This window comes from Mus pahari, chromosome 8, assembly GCF_900095145.1.
Source record: "Mus pahari chromosome 8, PAHARI_EIJ_v1.1, whole genome shotgun sequence".
Taxonomy (NCBI): Eukaryota; Metazoa; Chordata; class Mammalia; order Rodentia; family Muridae; genus Mus; species Mus pahari.
The window spans coordinates 109,551,833-109,578,888 of NC_034597.1; the positions used below are offsets into that span (position 1 = coordinate 109,551,833).

General features: G+C 40.1%; 1 protein-coding gene across 1 annotated transcript in view; it reads left to right on the forward strand.

The window, feature by feature from the left end:
- Positions 1-27,056, forward strand: part of Pcca (propionyl-CoA carboxylase subunit alpha) — a 336,175-nt gene that overhangs the window by 49,918 nt on the left and 259,201 nt on the right. Inside the window, exon 7 of the mRNA XM_021203136.1 lies at positions 25,979-26,110. Within this exon, the coding sequence (XP_021058795.1) occupies positions 25,979-26,110 (132 nt within the window). The remainder of the gene's footprint in view (positions 1-25,978; positions 26,111-27,056) is intronic.

Genomic DNA, 27,056 nt, shown 5'->3' on the forward strand with positions numbered 1-27,056 from the left:
CTAGACAAAAAAAAAAAAAAAAAAAAAAAAAAAAAAGATTTGATAGTTGGAGAGATGGGTTAATGGTTTAGAACACTTGATGCTCTTGGGTTTTTGTATAGTCTTTTATTTTTACATTTGTATAAAGTGTTGGAAAACTCTTGCCTGTGGAACAAATACATCCTGCTTTTTAAAAATAAAGTTTTATTAAAACCTACTCTTGCCCATTCATTTATGGCTTTGTCTATGGCTACTTTTGTCCTGGAACAACAGAGATGAATGGCCTGCCCAGCCCTAGAATACATGCCATAGCATGTTCAGAAGTTGGTAACTCCAGGTAGAGGTGAATGCTAGACACTTAGGAAAGTTAAATAAGATGGCCAGTGTGGTCATTCACGGATTTAGTCATCCAAGATTCTCGTTTGGCATTTCTGCCTAAGGCATTGGAAGATATGTCAGGTATAAGTCCCACTCCTCAAGGCTTCACAGCATGCTGTGAGAATAGGTAAGTGATAGAAATTCAGAAAAATAATCATTGCGAGACATCAAATCTTCTCTGAATCTAGATAAAACAATACCTTTTACTTGGCTATTCGTATTAGAGGGGAGAATGTAGTAGGGCCCACCTCTCTCCTGTCTCCCTGAGTTGCTTTGTTCATCTTATCTCCTCCATTTCCTTTTACCAACAATGCTGCTGCTCTACTGACTTTGACTACACTGCTGCCAGGGAGCTCACTTGCTTCGCACACTGTCCTCACTGCAGTGAACCTCTCCCTGCCTTTTCCAGCTTAAAGGTACTGTTCATGGTTAACTTTTCTGAAGAGATTTTTATATATTTTTAGTGAGGTGGATGTTTTCTGTCAGATTTCAAGAATACTAAAAAAAATAAAAATAACATTCTTTTTTAATTAGATTTTTTTATTAGATATTTTCTTCATTTACATTTCAAATGCTATACCCTTTCCTAGTTTCCTCTCCAAAAGTCCCCTATACCTTCCCTCTCCCCTGCTTCCCAACCCACCCACTCCTGCTTCCTGGCCCTGGCATTTCCCTATACTGGGGCATAGAACCTTCACAGGACCAAGGACCTCTCCTCCCATTGATGACCAACTAGGCCATCCTCTGTTACATATGCAGCTAGAGACACAAGCTCTGGGAGTACTGGTTAGTTCATATTGCTGTTCCTCCTTTAGGATTGCAGACCCCTTCAGCTCCTTGGGTACTTTCTCTAGCTTCTTCATTGGGGGCTCTGTGTTCCATCCAATAGATGTCTGTGAGCATCCACTTCTGTGAGGCACTGGCATAGCCTCACAGGAAACAGCTATATCAGGCAGGGCCCTGTCAGCAAAATCTTGTTGGTATGTGCAATAGTGTCTGGGTTTGGTGTTGTTTATGAGATAGATCCCCGGGTGGGGCAGTCTCTGGATGGTCCTTCCTTCCATCTCAGCTTTGAACTTTGTCTCTGTAACTCCTTCCATGGGTATTTTGTTCCCCATTCTAAGAAGGAAAGAAGTATCCACACTTTGGTCTTCCTTCTTCTTGAGTTTCATGTGTTTTGCAAATTGTATCTTGAGTATTCTAAGTTTCTGGGCTAATATCCACTTAACAGTGAGTGCATATCATGTGTGTTCTTTTGTGTTTNTGTTACCTCACTCAGGATGATATCCTCCAGATCCATTCATTTGCCTAAGAATTTCATAAATTCATTGTTTTTAATAGCTGAGTAGTACTCCATTGTGTAAATGTACCACATTTTCTGCATTCATTCCTCTGTTGAGGGACATCTGGTTTTTTTTTTTTCCAGCTTCTGGCTATTATAAATAAGGCTGGTATGAACATAGTGGAGCATGTGTCCTTATTACCAGTTGGAACATCTTCCGGGTATATGCCCAGGAGAGGTATTGCTAGATCTTCTGGTAGTACTATGTCCAATTTTCTGAGGAACCACCAACTGATTTCCAGAGTGGTTGTCCCAGCTTGCAATCCCACCAACAATGGAGGAGTGTTCCTCTTTCTCTATATCCTTACCAGCATCTGCTGTCACCTGAATTTTTTGATTTTAGCCGTTCTGACTAGTGTGAGGTGGTATCTCAGGGTTGTTTTGATTTGCATTTCCCTGATGATTAAGGATGTTGAACATTTTTTCAGTTGCTTCTCAGCCCTTTAGTATTCCTCAGTTGAGAATTCTTTGTTTAGCGTTGAACCCCATTTTTAATAGGTTATTTAGTTTTCAGGAGTTCAACTTCTTGAGTTCTTTGTATATATTGTATATTAGTCCCCTATTGGATTTAGGATTTGTAAAGATCTAAAAATAATATTCTTACCTGACATACTATTCTCTATGTTATGTTAAAATTGTTCTTGTTTTGACTTTTCATTGGTGAACTGAAGAGCCTTGGTTTCTATCAGTTTCTGCCTCCTCTTTATCTGTCCTACTTATTCCGTCATCATAATTCCAATGAATGTTAAAAGTTATTGAAGACTTAAGGTTAAGAGTTAAAAGGCCTTCAACCTGCAAAAGAGCTTTCTTTCCATCATATGACGGGTTTGGATCCAAAAGACTGTTGATGCTTGTCTTTGCTTTGAAAAATTGTAGCTCACAATTAAGCTCTTCCTTTTTTGTGTGTGTATCAAGGCAAAATTTTTATTTGGAATATAACTTACTAAATATCAAATATGTTCCAACAGAGCATACCATTTAAGATGCTCTTTTGAGACTATTTGGTCTTGTCGGTGTGTGCCATAGAAACAATGAAGAGGGAGTTGACTGCAGGTTGCTGTGTGCAGTGGGGTTGGCTGCAGGCTGCCATGTGCAGTGGGAACACTGTTTGTGTGATGATCTTTTTTCTCCACCTGGGTAAATCCTTAGAAATTGGCTGACTTCCAGTGCCATTGTGGTGGGTTTTAGTTCTATTTGCTAAATGTTTTGGACTGTGAGCAGGAACCCAAGTGCTAGTAGGTATAATTGTACAGCTCTACTCATGGTTGCCCCACATTCTTGCTACACTTCTATCTCATCAAGTAGTGGTGTTTCATCGTGGTTTTTATTTGACCTTGTTTGATGATTAATGATGTTCACTGGGCTTCTCTTGTTACTGAGTTAGTGGTATAGAGTTGTTTGTGTGCTGGCCACTCTTCTGTTTGATATTGATCGTGGCTAATGTTCTCTCAATCTGAGTTTCCTCTGCTTCTTCAACGCTATAGAGGTTCATCACCGTATGATGAGTTGTACCCTTACACACACTCACTGTAAGTTGAAGTTACCACAAGGTGATGGTTCTCGACCTTCCTAATGCTGAGACCCTCAACCATAAAATTTTTTTGTTGCTACTTCATAACTGTAATTTTGCTAATGCTATGAATCATAACAGAAGTATCTGATATGTGACACCTACAGTGGTCATGACCTGCAGATTGAGAATTGCTGCTATAAGGGAAAAATGAACTGATTCCATCTCACCTACCAAACATTGTGGTTCAGACACAAGAGGCACTGTATACTTCCAGTGCTTCTCCTTGTGGTGCTCGAGGCCAACATCATACAAGGATTGTCTGGCAGATTCCTACTGATCAGATTTGCATATATCCATATTTGCAGTCCTTCCTAGTGACTGACTGACTGTAGTCAGTGGTTGACTCGTTGTGTTCATGGCATGTGGTGAAGCTCCTCTGAAGACAGCTTCTCATCAGGTGCAGTCAAAAGCCTCTCATTCCTAAGTCACAGTGAGCTTAGGGGTTGCTATTGTGTTAATTGACTTTAGGCGAAAGTACTGTATGTTGTTATTTATATTAAATATTAAAATGTAATAACAAGAGCCGGGCCTGGTGGCGCAGGCCTTTAATCCCAGCACCTGTGAGGCAGAGGCAGGCGGATTTCTGAGTTCGAGGCCAGCCTGGTCTACAGAGTGAGTTCCAGGACAGCCAAGGCTACACAGAGAAACCCTGTCTCAAAACACCAAAAAAAAAAATTATTTTATATGAATTGGTACTTTACCTACATGTACATCTGTGTGAGGGAACCGTAATAACAGAAAGTGAGCTGCCATGTGGATGCTGGGAATTGAACCTAGGTCCTCTGGGAGAGCAGCCAATGCTCTTAACCGCTGAACCATCTCTCCAGCTCCATCTCTCCTAATCTTATTTGAGCATAAATGTTCATCTTTTTTTCTCTTAGTAGCATTTCTGATTTATTTGACATAGACATTTCATGCAGATTTTGGTTGTTGGAAGCAGAAGTGCTTTTTAAACCTTTCATATTAGGGTTTGGGTTGTCCCAGCTGTGCTGCTCTCTGACAAGAGAAATTGCTGAGTTAAAGCTTGAAATTCTAGAAATCAATGTAGAAAGGTCATTTTGAGAATTATCTTGTGTTTTTATGTTGTAATGTTAATTTTAATACTGTTTTATAGTATCTTTTCTCCATTAAAATTGATTTTCATTGATATATTTGTATTTAACCCTTAAGTTTAGAATTCAGTAGGAGAGATTTTTAAGTGAAAGTGGTAAGTTTAAGATTTCATTGGATTAAATGAAGTAACATTAATTATCACTTTTCCATGCTGCTGGTGATTCTTCCTGGCTGGTCCCACGTTCATTCTAAAATTAAGCTTTTAAGTGCATGCTGTCGAAAACTGGCAAAGAAGCAGAAATAATGAGATGACACTGGGCCTTTGTTAGGGACTGGACCTTGTCTAAGAATGTTACTACCTCCTCAGGCACCTGTTGGAGATAGTGTTTGGCATGCTGGGGTGTCCAGTGAATGGTGTGCTTTCTCTGGGCCCCTGTCTTGCCCAGCATTCCTGTGGTGTGAACTATATAGTCTGTATGTGGTGTGAACTATAGTCTGTACATGTCCTTGCTCTTAGCTTCTCTTTTCAGTTCTTTACACACTAGCTGGTTGTTTCAAAGTAGACATTAAAGAGAAGTAAGAACTTGCTATAGGCTAAGAAGAATGTGGTGCATTTCTTACCCACAGTGTTTTATTTATAAGGAATTGTTTTGATTAATTAATGACAGCTCTTACGTATGTCATTACCGACAACAGTGCCATAGTTTAGAGCAAATATGTCAAGTGTGAAAGCAAAATTGATTACATTTCTGCAATAGTTCTGTGAATGATAGTACATTGAGTGAGTGAAGCATAGATGGGCTCAGTGTTTGGCATTAACTTACAATAATATAATGTTTAGAAGGCTCAGTTGGTTTTAGTACTACTGGAATACAAATTTAAAATTAGTTTTAAAATAATTGCTGAAGATGGCTGGTTGGTATCTAGGGATCCATTATAATGTAAAGTCTAGTTTTGATTGTATCTGAGATTTTCATTCAAGAAAATTTATACAAGGAACCACAGTGTATTTTTATGTCGTCTTCTCTGAGCTGCCAGACTGACACAGATATATGAGATTTAGTGGTAGCTCCTTTTGGGGATATAGTAAGCTTGGAGATGCTAATGCTCTCTTCCATATCCAGTACCAGGTGGTTTTAGTCAATTTCTTTGGTATGTTCCCTAGTTGTTAAACGTAAGTTTCACTTACCTTTGTCTCTTAAAATTTATATGTTCAGTAACAGAGAAAGAGCACAGTGTTTTTTTTTGTTTTTTTGTTTTTTTTTTTTTTTTTTTAAGTATTAGTGATCAGAAACCAAATTAACTCAAACAGGATATGCCGTCTAAAAGCCCTAGCTCTCTTGGCTCAAGGTGTGTCATTATTGACTTAACATTATTACCACTATGGTAGAAGGACATACACAAAAGGATATTATCCTGCATGATGTTGGCTCTCACAATCAAATACCACACCCTTTACCTGGTGGTTACGAAACCTTCATGCAGCTAGGGTCAGTAGTACATGCTTGGAATCCTAGCCCTCAGAAGGCTGAGAATTAATTCATGGCCAATCTGGACTATATACATGTGTAATGAGATAGTGCCTCAAAGCCCAAGCAAGCAGTGGAGTGGGGTGTTTCTGACTCTGTCATCTGCTCCTGGGACCCTCTTCTCCCGACTGTGTTGCCTTGTCCAGCCTTGATATAAGTGCTTGTGCTTAGCCTTATTGTAACTTGTCATGCTATGTTTGAATGATATACCTGGAAGGCCTGCTCTTTTCTGAAGGGCAACAAGAGGACTGGATCTCAGGGAGAGAGGAGATGAGGAGGACTGGAAGGAGTGGTGGGAGGAAAAACTGTGTATGTAATATATGAAGGAAGAATAAATACAATAAATATTTAAAAAAGTAAAAAGCCTATGCAAGCAAAACAATAACAGTGAAAAAAGCCCAGAGTTTAATTTAAAGCGTAAGCACCAAGTCCCAGCATTGCATTAAAACCTGATGCTTTACACCCCATGCTGGTAGGTAAGCTGCTTCTGCTGAGAGCCTTCTCCATTTCTCCATGCTGTGCTGCTATGATGTGTGCTTGGATTAGCACAGACAGGAAATTACCATTATCTCCAGGACCAGCTAGTTGCCACATACAAAAATATTGAATTTTGATTCATTTGTGTTTTATTTATAATAGAATACAAATTTGAGAAATGTAGTCTTTTTTTCATGCTACCATATTCTTATTAATTCTTTAGTCTCATTGAATAACCCCTTTCTCTTGAGGCGGTTGAGAAAGACTGATGTTCTAGAATTAGCAGCTTCCACTGAGGGTATGTCTGAGTGTGTGCGCGCGTGTGTGTGTGTGTGTGTGTGTGTGTGTGTGTGTGTGTGTGCGCATGTGTATCTGTGTGATGTGAGTACATGTGTGTTTGTGTGTGAGTGTAAGTATGTGTATGTGTTTGTGTACACATGTGTATATTTGTGTGTGTGTTTGTATATGTGTGACTGTGTGCATGTGCCTTATGTGTGGTGTGAGTGCATGTGTGTTTGCGAGTGTGTGCATGTGTGTTGTGTACATGTGCATTTGTGTGAGTATGAGTGAATGTGTGTGTACATGTGTGTAAGTGTATGTGTATGAGTGTGTGTACATGTGTGAGTGCGTGTCTTTGTGTGTGTGCATGTGTATGTATTTGCCAGGAATCAACCTTAAATTCTACTAGCAAAGGGTTAGAATCTGTGTGAAAGGCTTCAGTGGGAACAAAATTGCAAAGAGACACTCCATTTACTTAAGCTTTCTCCTGGTGGAAAAGATCAGGAGAACAGCGTGTACTGGTGCCAGTCTCTGGAGGGACCCACTGTGCTCAGGTCACGAGACGAGCTTTTGAATGAACTAAGCCAGTGAGATTGAGCCTGGTGAGAGAATCTTGTAGAACACACCAGGTAATGCACATTTAGTGCTCACGGGGGGGCAGGATAAACAGAATTAAAGGCCTGGTCCCCAATGCTTAGAAAGAGGTTCCAGTTGAGTTTGGCTGGTGTATACTTCACTTCCTTCTTGAGCTAAGGGACCTGAAAACTTTCTCTTCTGGGTTGTATATCCAGGGTTCCATTTAATTTTCTGAGCTGAAGTTTTTCAGGAAATTCTCTAACAGGAGGGCCAGGGACAAAGCTTGAGTTATTCTGGACAATTCCTTCTCAATGGAATGCTGAATTCTTATTACCAGTTGTGGAAGATTTTTAGATAAAACAGGTGAGAACTTTGTTAGCCACAAACCATCAGGGACATGCCCTGTCCTGGGAGGTGGCATTAATTAGTGTCTTTGCTGACACTGTCCACAACAGTGATAACAGACAGGACTTGGGCTTTGTGGAGTTCTTTTGCAATATGGCTGGTTAACAATGCATTGATCTAGATACCATAATGAGCGCTGTGAAGAAAATCTAAGTGGGTTAGGTCCTGTGTGTCTTAGGTCCCTTGGCGGCTTTTGAGGTTCTGCTGGATCCTGCAGTAAAAAGTTCGTGCTATAAGTCTTCTCCTCATCTTCTTCAGGATTGGGCAGCCAAGTTTTCTAGTGTCTACTTGATCTCTTATCGAAACCGAGCCGATGCAGAGGCCAAAGGAGAGAACCTGGGTGACTTCTAATAAGCCAAATGTTAAAGAGATTTGCAAAAATGCAAAACATTTCCACTTTCACTAATGAGTGTATCATAAAGTATTATATTTAACCATTAGCATTAAGTTGGCTAGTCTTTTAAAATAAATAGAATTTTAATATTTTAATTAGGTGAATATTAATTCCATTTGCAGGAGTCAGAGCTTGCTGACAGTGTCAAGTTTGAAGTGATTCTGAGCTCCAGTAGGTCTGATAAGTGCTGTGCCAGGATGCCCGGGTGGCCTCCGTCGGCCAGACGCTGAGCGCATCCATCCCAGAGGGGACAGACAGCTCCTGGACTGAGCTCCCACTGCTCTGCCTCCGCCTGCATCCACTCTAGTCAGGGGCCTCATCCTCATCACTCTTCTCCTAACCCCTGTCCCTCAGAGGTCATCAGTAATGCTTGTTACAAAATTGGTTATCATGTCCCTCAAATGCTATAGACTTCGAGAGCTAATCTCTCTGCTAGTCACATCAAACTTATTTGAAAGAGTTTAACAATGCTTGTGATCTGTATTTCCTATTAAATTGCTTTTTCCTAAAAACAATCACATTTTTTAAATGTATGAATTTTAATATTAGAGAGTACTGTCTGCTATTTTCATTTGTTAATTGTTAAATTTGCTTTATGAGCCTTTATGCCTTTGAGTTTTAATTTGTCCTCTATTTCTTATTACATGTATTTATTGTATGTGCAGGAGTGTGCATGTGGTTGGTCATAGGACAACTTGCAGGAGAACAAGTGTTAATTCTTTCCACTGTGTGGGTCTCAAGGATTGAACTCAGATTGTCAGTGCTTGGTGGCTAGTGTCTCTACCATCTCATAGGCCACAAGGAACCCATATTTGTTAGTGTATGAATACTCTTTAAAAAAAAAAGAAATTATATTCCTGCTGTCTTCACTCTTTATCATAACATTTAAAGACAATAATAAATTAAAAAGTGAATTGTAAAGAGGAAGACAGAAAGGCAGAAATGAGGCTGTATAAAACAAGAAAGCAAGCAAACCCAGATTGATGGTATTCATGCTACAAGTCTTCTCTCCTTCAGATCGGTAACTGTTTTGAGCCAGGCATGTGTCCAAGCAGTCAGCATGCATGAACTCCTTTGCTCTCCAAAACAGCCCAACGGGTGGGTATAGTATTTTCTCTTTACAGGTGAAGCAGCACAAGTTGCTCAAGGCCACACAGCTGCTGTGTCAGTGATTACTTATCTGTGGCTATCGGACTGAGACTTCTGTAGTGTGTGTAAGGTGTGCACAGAACAAAGCCTTAGAGATCCTTCATGTCTCTGCTTGCTCTCACTTATTGCCCTTCCTCCATATACTAGGATCCTTTCAGCCTCATGATATCCCTAGTCACATTCCACAGACCTGTCCATAATGGTTGCATGTTCTTCAAGAGCAGAAGAGAGAGATGACAAACACACAGAGGAGTGAGAAGATCTGGTGGCATGCTTTTGCAGTCTAAGTGACCTGGCACGTGGTATCTGTATCAGTTAACCAAGACTGCATATGTTGGAGAAAATGTCTCCTTAGATGTCCTGGCCAGGATTGTTAGTGACTTCATGATGGCAGTTGTAGAATCCACTGCAGGTCAGAGAGCGACGTGGATGAAGAGCTGCAGACCCTGGGTGTTACTAGACAAGAAGTAAGGGGTAAGGGGTAGAAGAGCCTCTGTGAGCAGGCAAAAACCAGATCATGACACAGAAAGACATGCATGTGCTAGAGGAGCTGGCATCTTTTTCACCCCAGGAAGTGGCTAATCAAGGTGTGCGAAGTTCCTTCAGGGTGAGGGAAAGTCATAGTTCCTGAGCTCCTGATGTCACATAGGTGTGCTTCTGTGCCCTTGGCTTTTGGTCTCTTCTATGACTCTTCAGAGCTGGGATGGAACGCAGGGACTTGTGGTTGCTAAGCCAGGACTCTGCCACTGACCTAAAAATTCCCAACCCCATTCATACGCCTCTGAGCAAAGGATCAGGTGATGTTAATGGTCTCTGCTGGGGGAAGGGGAAGGGCTAGGGCTCTTCGTGATTCTTTTTTAGAGAACTATTAAAATGGTGTACACTAAGTGGTTTCATGAATGCTTTAAAAATCCATATAAATAACCTAAAGTATGATTATCTCTGTTTTATAGACAATGAAATAACGAAATGTTATAGAAGTTTTTACTATTTTCTCATATAATATTATAATGATTAAATTTTTGGAAGCTTTAAGAGTTTTGTGCTTTTTAGAGAGCATCAGAGAAAGAAAAATGTACTAGTGTTATGAATACCTGTTTGTATCCATAATGCTCTTAAAAAACCACTCAGACTAATTATACCTTTCATTAAAAACTTTATTATGAAAATCATTTATTAAATGTGTCAACAACAGGGCTGTGGTGGAACTTAGCGCAGGACACTTGTTTAGCTCCAGCCCTGGGCTCCACCCACAGCTCTAACCAGAAGGAAAAGTCTGCTTATCTCAGTTTCGATTTTTTTAAATGTAAATTGCAGATTAGATTATTGTAACCGGATTGTCTCACATTCTGTTTTCCAGTGAGTGAAACCCTGCCCAATCAGGTCAGATATTTGTTTTGATGCTTAAATCATTATATTTGGAAAAATATATATATGCTCTATCTTCAGACACACCAGAAGAGGCAATCAGTTCCATTACAGATGGTTGTGAACCACCATGTGGGTTTGGAATTGAACGCAGGACCTCTGAAAGAGCAGTCAGTGTTCTTAACCATTAAGCCCAAATCATTAGTTTATAATAATGACAATTTTTTTGGAGGGCATATTTTTAAGCCTCCCAGATTCTTGCTGTGTCCTTGGGAAGTTTAGATAATTAAGTTCATAGATGGAGCTGGTGAATAAGTCAAAAGGTATGCAATTTGCTGCTGGGTACCTCTGCTGCACACAGCCAGAGAACCTTTTTTCATGCTTAAGAAACAAATAAGGTTAGGGGAAAATGTTAACTTTCCAACAAGTTTCACAATCTGTAAAAGTTTTATATTTTTTTGAAAATTTTATGTGTATGTGTGTGTGTGTGCCTGCTTGTTTGTATGTGCACCATGAACGTGAGGTGCCCAAAGAAGTCATTAGGGTGTTGGATTCCCTGGGACTGCAGTTACAGACCATTGTGTTGTGAGCTTTTCTGATGTGGGGGCTGGGAACCAAACTCTGGTCATCAACCAGAGCAGGAAGTGCTCTTAACTGCTGAGTCATCTCTCCTGCTCCATGTTTAATGAATCGTAACTGAGGCTGACTGACCGCATACATGTTCAGCAGTGTTGTGCACTATGTTTTTAGCCACTGCAATGTGAACATTTCAGAGTGGCAGCAGTGTGCCTGCTGCTGTTTTGCAGCTAGTCTTAATTGATGTTGAATCAGGTACACAGGGTAAGTAAGCAGGTTGCAGGCAGCCAGTGAGCATCTTCCCTTTAATGGGCTCATCAGTGGTGGCAAGCCCAGGCTTCAGCACATGTCAGCAGTTTACATTCCTTTGTACAGAGGCTGGCCTTGTTCTGCAGTAGCTTGTAAGTCTGATGAATATAGATTAGGAATAAACAGAGTAGAAGAGCTGAGAGCCAGGTAACCTGTCAGGCCCTGCCACAGGTGCTGCATGTGGTAGATCTCTGCACTACCAGCAATGCAGGAAGCAGGATGAAAGTGCAAAGCGAGTGAGCAGTGGCCATACAACTCTTCTCCAGTCTCCTTCCCGACCACCTCTCCTATCTTCTTCCCTTACTGCCTTTCTCATGCCAGGCTTTCTCCTTTACTCTATGTGGGACGTGAAGCTGCCCAGGGTCCTCCTGGGTCTTTCTCCTTTCAGCTGTTCAGCTCTGTGATTGTCTCCAAAGTTAAGGCTTGTGAGGCCCTGATTCTCATAGGTCTGGGCGGCTGTGCTTGGGATGACTGCGGGAATTGTCTATGGGATTTATTCTGAGGTTGCCTGATGGCTGTGGAAAACTGGAAGTGGTCAGTAGAGGAGACCTGGCTTCCAAGGTTGTGGTCTGTGTTGTCAGACACGGAGGTAGGATGTTTATTGATGTCACTGTGACTGTTAAAAACTTGATATTTTATATTTAAGTGTCTTTGAGATATGGGGTTTTATTACAGGTCACTTTGTGATAAGATGGAGTGGTGTGAAAATTTACTAGCCCATTTGTCTTGAGAACATTATGATTCTTTATATATTTTAAATTATTTTAATGTCCGAACTTAGGTTTATTGCAAGAGACTGGGTTTTAATGTTATCAATTATGTGTGTATGTGGCTCATCATGGTCTGTCTGTGTATTTCTGTACTTACTTTTGTAGTGCTAGTCAAAACATGCAATTCAAGAGTCTTGTTCAGGGACTCTATAGATGGCTCCATGGTTAAGAGCACTACCTGTTCTGGCAGAGAACCCGAGTTTAGATCCCAGTGCCCACACTGGACAGTTCACAGCCACCTACAATTCTAGTTCCAGGGCTCTGGCACCTTCTCTGCTTTCACAGGAATCTGCATGCATATGTTTGTACACACAGACAAGCAGGCACACACCACCAATATATAAAATAACAATAAATCTAAACAAAAAATTGTTTAGAACTCATGGTTAGACTGTCAACTCAATGAATTTAAACCATTCAGTCAGATTGTTGATGACAAGTTATAGGTTGTTTGGCCCTTGAATTAGTTCATTAAGGCATGTTAAGCAAGCTTGTTAGTCTTTATATTAATTTTTGCTGGGTACAGTTTTGAAAGTGGTACAATGTGTTTTGCAAAATTTTGATATGTAAGAACATAAAATACAGATCTTGGGAATATTAGTTTACTAATGTTCTGATCATGTAGCCTTTGTAAAAGTGTTATAGTAAATTTGACTTTAAGATAACCACTGAAACTGTTTTGAATGGTTGCCAGATTAAAGCTACATGGAATTAAGTTCTGGAAAATCACTTTCAAAGTCGTGGGACTTCAGAGACTTTGAATACTTAGCTGTCCAAACTGTCTGCCGGGTCCATTTTGTGTCCATATTGGGTTAAAATTTCTTAAGTTTCTCAGCCAGTTAGCATTAAAAGTGACATCTGCTTTTAATTGGTGTTTTATTTTCTTCCAAGTCAGTAAAAATTTGGTAAGACATGAATCATCAAATTCTGCAGTGCTAAGCAGCTTGTCAGTTGTCAGTAAGCACTACCTCCAGCAGTTGTACAGATGGGAAGTGCTAGGATGCTGACTAATCTAACAGAGTTCTGGTTACCAGTACAGAGGGCTAAAGGTGATAGAGCCGTCGTGGCTCTGAGTGTCAGGATAGCATCCATCGTCAGTTCTAGATGTGCAGTTCCTGGCAGGCCTCTTGCAGAGTGAGCATTTATCTAGGGTTAGTGATGCTTTCTCTGTAGGACATAGGTCAAGTGAGGCAACGTAACATCTACTTATGGAACACTCTAGCTGAATTCTTTATGGTAAAAGTTTGAGGCATCTGAAAGTGACTAGGGACTGACTCCTAGAATTGGAAGATTTACATGGTTCCTGTTGGAAAATAAAATGATTATTTCTGTTTTTATCATTTATACACATCAAATCTAAGGATAAGAGGACTCAGTTCCTTGGAGACTCCACATATTCTTAGAACTGAGAAAGATTGAAAATACTGCTGTCATGCAGATTAAATTCTAATTTCCTAGTTATCAAAATGAGAACATGACAAAAAAAGTATCTTTACAGAAAACCTTTGAAAATTCATCAGGATAGAGATGTACTAACTCCCCTAATTGTGTGAGGGTAGAATTTCTCTTTCAATATAGTCATGTTTTAAAGCTGACTTGGTCTTCTACCAATGTTTTTGAGATTGGTTTTTTCAGTATTAATGGACTTCAGTTAAACCCAGCTTTTTTTTTTTTTTTTTTCTGTTTGTGTAAGAACACCTGATGAGTGTGTTATGTAATGACACATTTTGCCACCAGGAAACTTATTGGGTTATATAATTTGGTTAAAGAAATCTGTGCCATATGTTTACATGTAGATTGTGGTAAAAATTGTGGGTGCTTGACAAATAAGCTCAAAATTAGACATGTGATTGATAAATGGCATATTAATTGTAAGGACCAAGTTGAGCTATTTTTACAGTTAGGAAAACAAGTAAAATACAGAAATAACAGAAAATTTAGATCTTTTAGTGAAGCTATACAAAACACCTTTTTCTAGCATTTCAACGCCTTATAATGTCAAGGCTCATTGGCCCTGTACCTTTTTCAAATTATGTGCTTCTCAATACATAGGGATTTAACTTAACCCCTGCTGACAAGCCCCAAGGGGATTGTTGATAATTGTGAGAATGGACTATGGACTTGTACCTCAGCGCTGGCTGCCATTGCTGATGCTAGAAGCACCAGACTTGGAGGAGGAAGGCTGTCAGGGCATCTCCTGTGACCACTGCTGGGGTGGACAGTTTTGTCTGGAATACAGAGTGACTGTTATGTGTAAGGCTTTGGACCGTATTTTAATGTCTCTTTATTAAAAAACAATTTATATATAAGATAGCCATATTTCTTTTAATTTAATCTTGTTTTTATATAATTTATCTGGAATTTTATGTAAAACTAATAAAATTAGATATTTGTAACTTAAGAACCCTATTGCCTATTAGATTCTTCTAGATAGCTCTGATCTTATAAGTGAATCTAATTTATGTGCTTGTGAATATTATTAAATGAAATACATATTCTCCAAAGACCGGTGCTCACAGTGACTTTCACATCTGCTTGGTTTATCTAAACCTCAGTGTTTATAGTGCAAAGGGGGCACTAACACGCTGGGATAACAGGTGTGTCCAAGGCATACAGGGACACCTGATGTCTGCTTGCTTCCCAGTGATCAGCTGCAGCCTTTAACTTTTTATATAATTGCTGGTCACCTTACTAGTTGCCAAACAGGTTAGATGGTATGACATGGTAGCAAAGTCAGAGATAAAACACTGACTTGTGACTATGTTTTGGTGTCTGTCATTTTGTCAGACTATGTGATGATGGCAGCCATTTCATCCCCTAGACTGTCCTTTTCTTGCTCGGTTACTTGGGGATGGTCACTGGGGCTGCTGTGTTAGCCTCCTAATACAAAATGCTAATGATTTCTGTAAATGAAGCTTTAGTAAAAGCGAGTCACCATTGTGGTTCCAGAGTAAGCTTTTTATACGATTAGAACTTGATGAATGAAATATTATCTATAGAGAATGATGTTTAGGGCAAGACCAGCCTCAGAACAATCCCTTGGAAGTAGTGCTAAATGCAAAGTGGGGTGTGGTGGCACACCCCTCTAATCCATGCAGATGGGAGGAAAATGCAGGAAGTTTGGTAATCTGGGCTATCCTCAGCTACCTGGCAAGTCTGAGGCCTTAACAACAATTACTAAATAAACATCATAGATAGGTCTTGTTAGTAGTGCTATAGCCACCCCCTCTTCTAAACCTAAAAGAAATTAGCCATGTGCAGATAGTCTCAGCCTGAATATTCTTTCATGTCTCTGCATTATGTTGGCTTCACTGCATCTTTGTTACTGAACAGAGTAAAGAATAAGTAGCAGGCAGTGAATCTTAGCAGTGTGGAGAGTTAGCCTGCTATTGTCAAGGGCAGTTAATTACAAACCAGGACCTCTCCTAGTTAAGCATTCCACTCAACATCCATATGAGCTTTGTCATTAGGCTGTGCTCAGCCAGCCACTGTGCAGCAGGCAGAGCCTCCCAACCTTCCCCAGAAAGTGGCTTGCTTCTTCATGCTGTACCATTTCTTTCATTGTCATTAAAAACGTGTAGTATTCTAGACAGCAGTATCTTAGACAATGGCATGTGAAGCCAATTTTAAAAGAAATTTATAAATGTTTATGAAGGAAGCAAAAAAAAAAAAAACAAAAAAGAAAAGAAAAGAAAAGAAAAAAGAAAAAACAACTGTAAACAGCTGAGAGACGACCTAGCATAGGCTACTTTGAAAACTCTAAAATGAAATTTGATATCTGATGTCTGGACTGTTGACCAAAAGGTCTCTCACCTGTCCCCTGACCTCTCTGCCATCAGTTGCTTGTATTAATATGAGGGATACCATGTCCACATCCTCTCATGCTAATCAAAGTGCTGTCAGATCAAAAGCTTTAAGTTATATTCTATTAAACTAGAAAAATATTTAACAGTAAAATAGTTTCTCTATTCATGAAGCAGTAAAAAGAATTGAATCAAGGAGATCTGAAAACACTTCATTTATATAGATTGAAATAAACATAATATCTTGAAAATGCCAGGTAGGTATATGATAGAATGAGCACTTTCATCTAAGGTGATGTACTCTAATTGCCAGTATTTATGGATATACTTACTGTCTATAGTGCTCGAATATTAAGCCAGAGTTCTTTTCAAAGAAAGGGATTAAAATTCACCTCAAAGCCTGATGTTTTGTTAACTCTGACTGTCCATGTGTGAAGAATGTGGAGTATAGTTAACTGTGTTTCTTAACATGTACTGTGCCAGGAAGCCTAACTTCTGTCAGTGGCTAAAGTGGAGAAAGATAATGCTACCACGCTCCTCTCCCCGTGAGTAAATACAACGTGCAGCTGTCATCTGGAAGTAATATTTCTACTTGAGCACATCATGCCAAGTAGAGACTTAATACAGAATATACATTAGACTAAATGAAATCCAGATCTCACCACTGTTGACGCGAAAGACCCAGCTTCCTTTGCTTGCTCGGTCAGCATAGAGTATGATGTAAATGAAATGCAGTTGTTCCGATGCCATGAGGTTTCAGTGGAACTCACACTTAGGGAGTATCCTGAACAAGTTGAAAAACTCTTGGCTTGTATTGTGATTTAGAATTTTAAAATAGAACCTTAGCTTTGCTGCAGCAATAGAGTTTCATTCTCCTCAGTACTGGGAGAGTTAATTGGGACCCATCTTCAACCACACCATCATGCTTGTCACCTTGCAGGAACCCAGAGCCACCCTGTGTCGTAGAGCAGCACAGGCCGCCTCCTCCCTCCTGGGATTGACACTATTCAATCACAGGCTTGTTGAAATCTACTTTGGTAAAGGTTTTAACCTGAATGCTGTGTACTTTCTCAAATAGTCATTGCAAATAAAAGGTAGGCCAAACACTGAAGCAGGCAGAAGGGATGACCACTCCAGGAGACTGACTGAAGTCAGAACCTCCTCCCTCTTGCACAACAGCTCTTTGAATTCCAGATAGTAACATGCCTAAAATTCCTCCCTGGTATAAAACTGAATTGCTCATTTGCCTTTCAGTGAAAAAACAACATCAAAAAAATAGAAACAAATACCATCTTACAGTGTGGTGGTTTAGGAAGCAGAGACTGGAAGATGGCACACAGCTCTTTGAGGGCTAGCCCGGTCGATATTGCTCTAGATGATCCAGGGATACAAACAAAACCAAGCCCAAAACCCCAAATCAAGCCAGACCATGTCCCTGATGACTGAGTAATGCTACAGAGAAGACGAGAAGTGACCTTGCTGGAAACAGGAACCGTTTTTATATTCCTTCTCTAATCTCTTTGCAGGTTGTATTTACCACACTCAAGCACAAGCTCAAATCAAGTGCTGTGACCGGAGCTTGATGGCGCACAGCTCTTACATTCAGCATGCAGCATGATAGAGCTTGCTGCCTGATAATAAAGTGGAGGCAGTAAAAGGGATAGGAGGACAGGTTCTCCACTGTTCATTGCTCTTACATGGTGGACACACACGTAGCTTTTTGGAGCCTGTTCCCTGCTTGCAGCAAAGGTGACTAGTGTACAATAGCTCATCTTAGAGTTCAGCACTCATACAATGAGTGGATGCTTTGACTAAAAGCTGTGTGTGTGTGTGTGTGTGTGTGTGTGTTTGTGGGGCAGCAGAAGAGATGTATGCATGCGTGTATATGTGTATGCACGCATGTGATGTGTATACCACGAGTTGATTCTGGTGTGTTCTCGGTTGCTTTCTACATGACTATTTGTTGAATACAGTAAACTTTATTGATGGTATGTGAGAAAGTAGAGATTCTGAAGTGCTTCCTATTCTTCTAGGGGTCTGGGATGGAAACTGAGGGAAGATACTCAGTGATTTGGGGGCTGAATTGGTACAGACTTTCTCCCTTTCTCTCATGTTTTTTCTGGGGTAGGTCATCAGGGCTTCTTCCTCCTTGGAGGCCATGTGGCATGAAGTCTACCACCGTGTTGCTGTAGCCAACTATATTGTTATACCAGGAAATGAGCTTGACATGGTAGTTGTTGAGGGCAATGCAAGCCCCAGCCTCAAAGGTGGAGGAACAGGTATCACTGTTAAAAATCATAGGAGACAATGTGATCCTCAGCACGGTCCAGGATGCCCTCTGGGGCCCTCTGATGGGCCCTCTGGTGCCCATATTACCATATTTACAATGTTATCGATCGTAGGAGACAACGTGATCCTTAGCATGGTCCAGGATGCACTTTGATGCTGACATCATTGTCTTCACAATGTTACAGTGTCTGATAGTAGTTCTCTTGGTGCTGTTTCAGATCTACATTTGGGGGCAGGAACTTGAAAGACCATGCTAGAGAGCTTCCTGTTAGTCCTAGGATGGTGGTCTTGACAGGACCAGGGGTCATGATGTTCTTTGCAGCCCCATAGCCATCACACCCTAGGTTCCACAAAGAGGCCCGTCTTCTGGGTGGAGGTAGAAGCTATGGTCATGATCTCCTATACTGAAGTTGTTATGGATGACTAGGGAGGCTAAGCAGTTGGTGGTGAAAGGGCACGGTTGGCAGTCTTGAGAGAGTAGTCATACTTTTCATGGTTCATGCCCATCACAAATATGAGGGCTTTACAGGCAGAGATGATGATCCTTCAGGCAGGCTCTAGCCTTCTCCATGGTTGTGATTCCATAGCTTATCACCAGGATCACCCTCTTTAATGTTGATTGGGTCTCAGTTTTGGAAGATGGAGATGGACTTCTCATTGATGTTAAGTGTCCTGTTCTCAGCCTTGACTGTCATGGATCTTGCCATGGGTGTAACAACACTGTAACATTTAGATGTCGTAGTTGAGGTTAGTGAAATCAAAGGCAATATCGATGGCAATAATCTGTTTTTCTAGAGTTGAAGGCAGCCTTGGTGACAAGATGTCTAATATGGCCAATTTAGTTCACTTCAGCATTCATTATTGTGCCTGAGGGACAAGGCTGACACTGCAAGAAGAAGAAACTGCAGATGTCTCTGAAGTGGGAAGGAGTGTAACCTTCCCCTAGATATGTGGCATGAACCATTACATGTTTAATTAGTTAATATTCATTGATGAATGTAACTGCTCTGTCTTCAGACACACCAGAAAAGGGAATCACATCCCATTACAAACGGTTGTGAGCCACCATATGGGTGCTGGGAATTGAACTTAGGACCTCTTGAAGAGCAGTCTGTGCTTTTAACCACTGAACCATCTTTCCAGCCCATTTGTTTAATTTTTAAAAAAAGATTTATTTATTATTATTTGTAAGTTTACTGTAGCTATCTTCAGACACACCAGAAGAGAGCATCAGATCTCATTATGGATGGCTGTGAGCCTCCATGTTGTTGCTGGGATTTGAACTCAGGATCTTCAGAAGAGCAGTCAGTGCTCTTAACCACTGAGCCATCTCTCCAGCCCCATTTGTTTAATTTTAAGACAGGGTTTCTGTATATAGCTTTGGCTGTACTGGAACTCACTATGTAGACCAGGCTGGCCTTGAACTGACAGAGATCTGCCTGACTCTGTCTCCCAAATGCTGGGATTAGAGGTGTTCACTAGCACACCCAACAGACTCCTCAGTTTTTAAATTTTGAAATTTAATTCTTTAGAGATTTTCTACACGGTTATACCATATTTACTTCACTTCCAATACATCTCTACCAATTTCTCTAGTTTTCTGTCCCCAACAACTCCCTTTTAAATTCATGAAGTTCTGATCTATAATTAGTATTGTTTTATACACAGCTGCCCCCTCACTGGGTCCTATTGGTGTTGCCTATATGTACCTGGAGGCTAGCCACTCAGATTTAAGCTACCCATCAGGGGCTCATCCCTAAAGAAAAATGGCTCTTGCTACCTTAGCAGCCCGGGTCAGGCTGGAGCCTTTCATTAGGGGTGAGGCCTTGTCAGGTTCCCATCCATCCATGTTGGCATGTTGACAAGCGTGGTCTTGTACATGTGTTGTATGGGCAACCATGTAATTGGGAGTTTGTAAATGCAACATCCTTGTGATATCTAGGAGACACTATCTCATAGGAGTTGTCTAATGCCCTGGCTCTTAAAATCCCTCTGTGCTCCTTCCATGGTCTTCACTGAACTTTGGTACAGAAATTGTGTTATAGAGGTCCCTTTGGGACTGGGGATTCCACTGTCTCTATACTCTGAGAAGTTGTGGTTCTGTAATAGCCTCCTTGTGCTGCAAAAGAAGCTTCTTTGAAGAAGTGTGACAGTTACACTTATCTAGAAAGCACACAGACAAGGCTTCCTAGTTAGCCTGCACGTGGACAGGCCAGCCCACCTCATTCATTCAATGATTTTTGAGTCAGGATCTGTCAGTGAACTTGGAGCTCAGTGATTCAGCTAGCTAGTTGGGCTGGCCAGTGACAGTCCTCCTGTTTAGTGTACCCCAGTGCTGGGGTTACAGGTGCTCATGTCATGGCCAGCTTTTACATGGATGGGTGCTGGAGATCTGAGTGGAGGTCTTAGTGCTTGTGTAGCAAGCACTATACCACCTGAGCCATTGCCTAGTTTGTTTAGTGTTCTTTATAAAAGCATGCTAGGCATTTTTTTCACTGATGCTTTTTATTTGGCTTATCTTCATGTATGGGGTTAGTTTCCTTTTATATTGACTTTTGAAGAACTATGATATTCAAAGAGGGCAGGGCTGTATGCCCAAGAGAGTTAAAACCAAAGTGGATAACAAGCAGGTTTTATTTTGAGGACTGAAAAACATGAATTAACCTTGCAGTCTCTTTTTTTTTTTTTTTTTTTGTAGTGTTTTGGATTGAAGCACAGCCTTATGTCTAGCAGGCAAGCACTCTTCTACTTGAGTCCTGACAGCTGTATCAGTTTATGAAAATGTCTTGCTGACTCAGTTTATCTCATTCGCTAACTTTCTGTCCCAGTACTAGAAATGGCCTTATCTTCCAGACTCCCCTCCCTTCTTCCCTCCTTCCCTTCCTTTCCTCCCTCCCTCTTCTTTCCTTTCCTTTCTAACAGACAATAGCATTAAAACCTAGAATTTGGGCCTTCTGGGTAGTTCAGCAGTTTTCTTGTTGTCATTGTTAGATCCTGGCATGATTCTCTAAGTAGCAATCCTGGAGATTGTAAGGTGTGTGCATTTGAAAAAATATATAAATTCATAAATGAAAATCTTTCTAACCTGAAGTATTTCTTTAATGGAAATGTTTATCATTTTAAGTTTCTACCAGTGTTTATTCCTTCTCTATGTGTGCATCTGTGGGGAGGCTTGAGGAGGGGGATATCAGGTATCCTGGTCTGTCAGTGTCTGCCATATACTCTTGGACATGGTCTCAATCAGCCTGGTTTAATTGCTGGTTTGATTAGATAAGTTGGCTATCAACCCTCAGGACCTGCTTTTTTCTATCTCCCACAGCACTGGGCTATTGGTACTTGTGTGAACATGCCTGGTATTTACTTACATGCTGGTCCCACTGTTTGCACAACAGATACTCTTATCCACTGTTCTGTCTCTCCTCTGTTTCATTTCCAACACAAAACCTGCTAGAAATTAAATCTCATTATTGTCCTAACATAATCCTCAAACTTTGCCTCTTTTCTTCACTCTCTTGTCAAAACTTTACCAGAAATATACAAATCATAGAATTTAGGAAATGAATAGAGTCATGGAGCAACGATTTTGGATTTTTCATGATGTGTGTGTGTGTGTGTGTGTGTGTGTGTGTATCACTATTAATTCCCAATGATGATGAAAATCCCAACTTTTATAGCCATTAAAAGACATTTATCTACATTTATATATTTACCATTCACGCCAAACCTAAATGGACCATACAAAGTAGATTTTAAAAAGTAAATTTTATGTTCATGATGGATAACAAGAGATATACAGGGTTAACAGCACCATATCTAAAGGTTATTAATAGATGAAATTTGATCTCAAGTTTAAAAAAAATCTCACCATTCACTCTGGTCAGGAACTTTGGACTTTTGAACAATATACTCCATCATTTTCTAATCGTTATTTAGTTTTTACCCAATACCTCACACTTTTATTATTTTTCTATCATCTATCTGTCTATCTATCTACCTAGTATCTATTATCTATCTACCTGTTTATTATTTATTATCTATCATCTATCTATCTATCTATCTATCTATCTATCTATCTATCTATCTATCTATCTATCTATCTATCTATCTGTTTATCCTCTATCATCTATCAATCTGTCATCTATCTATCTATCTATCTATCTATCTATCTATCTATCTATCATCTACTGTCTATTTATCTATCTATCTATCTATCTATCTATCTATCTATCTATCTATCTATCATCTATCAATCTATCTGTCATTCAGTCAATCTGTAATCTATCTATCTATCTTTCTATCATCTATTTATTTTGACTATAGCATTATGGGAGACAGGAGTCTGAGATGACATTTTCTTTAGTTACAAATGAATTCTGACCTAGAGAGTACTTCTAAAACATGTTGATAAAAAGGAAGTTGCCTCGCTCCAACCTTTGTCTAAGAACTTACCTGGTGTGCTCACTGACCATTTATCTTTTGTATTACATGGGATAAAGAATAGTCACTAAATACTTGATGTGAGCATTTTGGGGAATAATTTTGCATTTTGGAGGAAGTCATTTTCTTTAAATTAGAATGCATGTGGAAAGTCTGGTTAATCAGTGGTCCAGGTTGCCTAGCTGTTGTTAATCACAAGTCTCGCTCTGTAATCATAATGTATTTTGGATGTTCTCATTTATATTATCTCTTAAACCCTTTGTGTGGGCATCCTGATTACTTGATTGCATCTGCCTGGCACAGCATTTTTAAAAGCAGCATTGATGACAAAATCATGCAGCCTAGCAGGTAAAATGAGAATTTGAAAAGACAATTGTTGGGTAAAGCATGATTGCTGCCTCGTGCCTTTGAGTCCTGTCCAGTGAGCTGTAGCTTGGCATACAGAAGTGAATAGATTATCACCCTGTTGCCTGTGGCTTCTTCATTCTGGTGGAGACACAGGTTGCTGGCAGGTAGAGGTCAGAGGTTGCCACTCTTCTTATGCAGAACAGATGTGTTTTCATGTGTTTTACATTTTTGTAGTTTTGTGTAAGATCTTTCCCCCTTCAAAGAAGGTTCTGCTAAAACTAGATAAAAATATGGATGAAATTGTGTTTTATGAACATCTAGTATGTCTGGAAAGATTCCTTACATAGAATTGTACAGTTCCTAACATGAATGACTGTAGTTATTGGGTTGTTGTATTATTGGTTCCCTGTGTACCTGCCAGTCTTATTATCCTAGTGTTCTGTTTTTATCACAGCTTCTGAGTTGTGGACTACTCAGTTTAGTGCTTTATACAATTATTGATGGTGTTCAGGACATGTTATACTCAAGCATGACATCTTTGATATTAGAAGAGGAAGGAATTTGAGCCACCAGCAGAAAGAGAAGGTCTCTCTGACCTTCTCCCACCATCTCCCATTCAGCAAGTCATAAAACCTTAGATTTTCTCAGCTCTTCTTGAGTAGGTCACTAGATCTTCACATGAAAAGAGGTAGGGATGGGGGAACATGGCCAACAGGCTTTGTTAGTTTCTCCAGAACATACTCCCAGATAGGTGCTTTTCCACAGAACCCTTTCATTAGTGACCTCTTATGCTTCCAGTTCTGTGTGGTTTATGTTAGTATGACATCATGCTCATGCCTTGCCTATCTGTTTTACACAGCTGACCGTGCTTCAGCAAACCTCTGTAAAACTCTCAAAAGCTTTTTATATGCTGTCATATGTATACTTTAGTTGTAGAATACCTGCATAGTAGCTGTAAGGCTGTATGTTCAGTCCCCAGCATCCAAACTCACAGATAAAACCCTTAAACAAAACACTCCGCACTATCTGTTCCTTTGACTCTCATTTTTTATGAAGGCAGTCTGTGTGTTGAATGCAACATAGATTCCATAAACCTGTCTGCTTTTCTTCAGCAGTTTGTCTTTTATAGTTGGTGCAACAGTTACAAACCTAGGAAGAGGAGGGAGGGGTTTCCCCTCATTTCATCACTTTACTTAATCCAGGGAGGTTGGCAAATCACTTGCTCCCCCATAACCACCCCCAAAATTGACCCAAATTGAGTTTTTCTTTCTTCTATCTGCTTTCGGGCAGGAAGAGAAATATTTGTTTTGAGTTTAAAGACATTGGTTTTTTTCAATAATTTGATCTCTGAATAATTTCAGTTGTGTTTTATTTTTATTTCTGAGGGAGGGTCTCACTGTGTAACCCAGGCTAGCTTTGAGTTTGATGCCCTTTTGCTTTAGCTTCCCAAGTCTGGGGTTAACAGATGTGTACCATCATGCCCAACCTCAATGGTAGTTTTTAATTCCTCCCATAGCTGATTCTTTGGGCAATTTGTGGCTCAGTTTGCCCTTGTCTTATGACTTCTGTACCTCTGTGTTTTCCTCCTGAACAAGTTATGGGTTACTTCATATTGTAGGTCAAGCTCTCTTCTGATCTCTCAGATAGGTGCCTTTCCATGTAACTCTTCATTAGTGACCTCTTATACTTCCACTTTCTGTTCTGGGTGGCTTAATTTTCCTTGGGCATTCTTGCTGGGTAGTCTAAACTACACACTGCTATAGTTACTCTTGTTATAAAGAAAATGGAGTTCCTTTCCCAACTGAGAATTCTGTGTAAATAGCAATGCAAATATATGATGTATTGTTTACATATCCCTCACATGAGGCCCTGAGAGAATCACGTCAGAAGCCTTACCCACTTGCCCAGCATACACACTGCTTTGCTCTTCTCAGGCTTAGCTTCATTTCCTGACCCCATGGCCTGATCCTTTACTCCTGACAACTCCTCAGCTGCTGTGTAGTCTATGTTCTTGTGGCACTTAAGTCCTAGCTCTTTGCCAAGTCTCTAATCACTGTTCCCCAATAATACTTTTAAATTTAGATTACAGTGATATAAACGTAGTCAGGAGATACACTTTCAGGGAAAAAATTAGATGATGATGATGATTACTTTTATTTTTGTACTATGTGCATTCATAGTACCCACAGATGTCAGAAGAGGGCATTAGATTCCCTATCTGTGAGTTACTATGGTGCTGGGAATCAAACCTAGGTCTGCCACCAGAATGGCAAGTATTCTTAACAGCCGAGACATCTCTCTAGCCCCCAGGCTTACTTTTAATTAAAACCATAATCATATGTGTTAAATTCCCACATCTTCTTGGTACATATTTTTTTTGTAGATACAGAATGTAAACACTCCTGGCTTTCTTTCTCTAAGTTACAGTTATCTGTCAATGTTCCCATGAGTTTGCTGGTCTGTGTGGTCACTGCATTTAGCTCAAAGGTAGGCACGCAGCTGGTATTTAATAAACTTGGCATTTGTGTTCTGTTTTTACTATGTGGAAGGCATTGAGGACGCCCGGATTTAGAAGACAATTTAAAGGTGAATGTACTGTTTATTTAGTGAGAGCATATTACAGGGACAGTGTCACATCAGTTGCTTTTTCCAAGAATATTGTCCGTATCAGTGGTGGTCTCCACTGTTTTGCTCTTAGTGGCCCAGCCTGTCTTTATTGATCTGTGCTGTATTGTGTTGTGAGGCAATACAATACAATACAATACAATACAATACAATACAGTACAGTACAGTTGGCTCACATCCTTATTTTAACATTGGCTACAGAAATAATAAAAATCCAGTTATATAATCATACATACCTGTATGGAGCTTTTCTTTATAAAAAATTGTGATTTCATGTTATGAAGCTTTGTTGTAAATTTTTACTTGTTTTTCTTCTCAGGCAGCAGAAGATGTCACTTTCATTGGACCTGATACTCATGCTATTCAAGCCATGGGTGACAAGATAGAAAGCAAACTATTAGCCAAGAGAGCAAAGGTCAACACAATCCCTGGTTTTGATGGAGTAGTAAAGGTGAGAAACTTTCATTTATATCTTTATAGTATGTACCCTTAATCAAACATTCTGTGATAAAATATAGTTATTATTTATATATATGAGAAAAAAATAGAGTGGCATAAGTCAGGTTGTTGTTAGTGCTGTAAACTATGGGGATGGTGAAGACACTGACATATTGTATTTGATGAGTGGGTGAGTGGGCACTGATGTCCTGTATGTGATGAGTGGATGAGTAGACATTGATGTATGTGATTAGTAGGTGAGTGGACATTGATGTATGTGATGAGTGGATGAGTGGACATTGATGTATGTGATGAGTGGGTTAGTGGACATTGATGTACTGCCTGTGATGAGTGGATATTGATATACTGCCTGTGATGAGTGGGTTAGTGGACATTGATGTCCTGTCTGTAATCAGTGGATAAGTGGACATTGATGTATGTGATGAGTGGGTGAGTGGGCATTGATGTGCTGTATGTGATGGGTGCATATTGATGGACATCTTCACTGGAAAAACATGCATGTTGGTGCATACTTTTTAATGTTTATACTAGGGATGCAGAGGCAGGCAGATCTGAGTTTGAGGCCAGCCTGGTGTACATAACAAGTTCCAGGCCAACGAGAGAGAGAGAGAGAGAGAGAGAGAGAGAGAGAGAGAGAGAGAAGGAAATACAGACCTCCCAAGTATGTTTCTCTAGATGTCCTATATAAGCTGCAGTGCTGTTTCTGCAGCTCTGAGGAGCTTGAGACCAAGCGCCAGGCACACTGGCCATATCAAGGACATCCACATGGCTGAGCCTTGAGCAGTTTCTAAAGATTCTAATGGTTGGTGTCGGGTGTGGGTTAGTTGCCATCTAAGATCCAGCAAAAATGTTGAGGCTTTCAATCATAAAGGTACAAGGAACCTCCCTGTCTTAGTCAGGGTTTCTATTCCTGCACAAACGTCATGACCAAGAAGCAA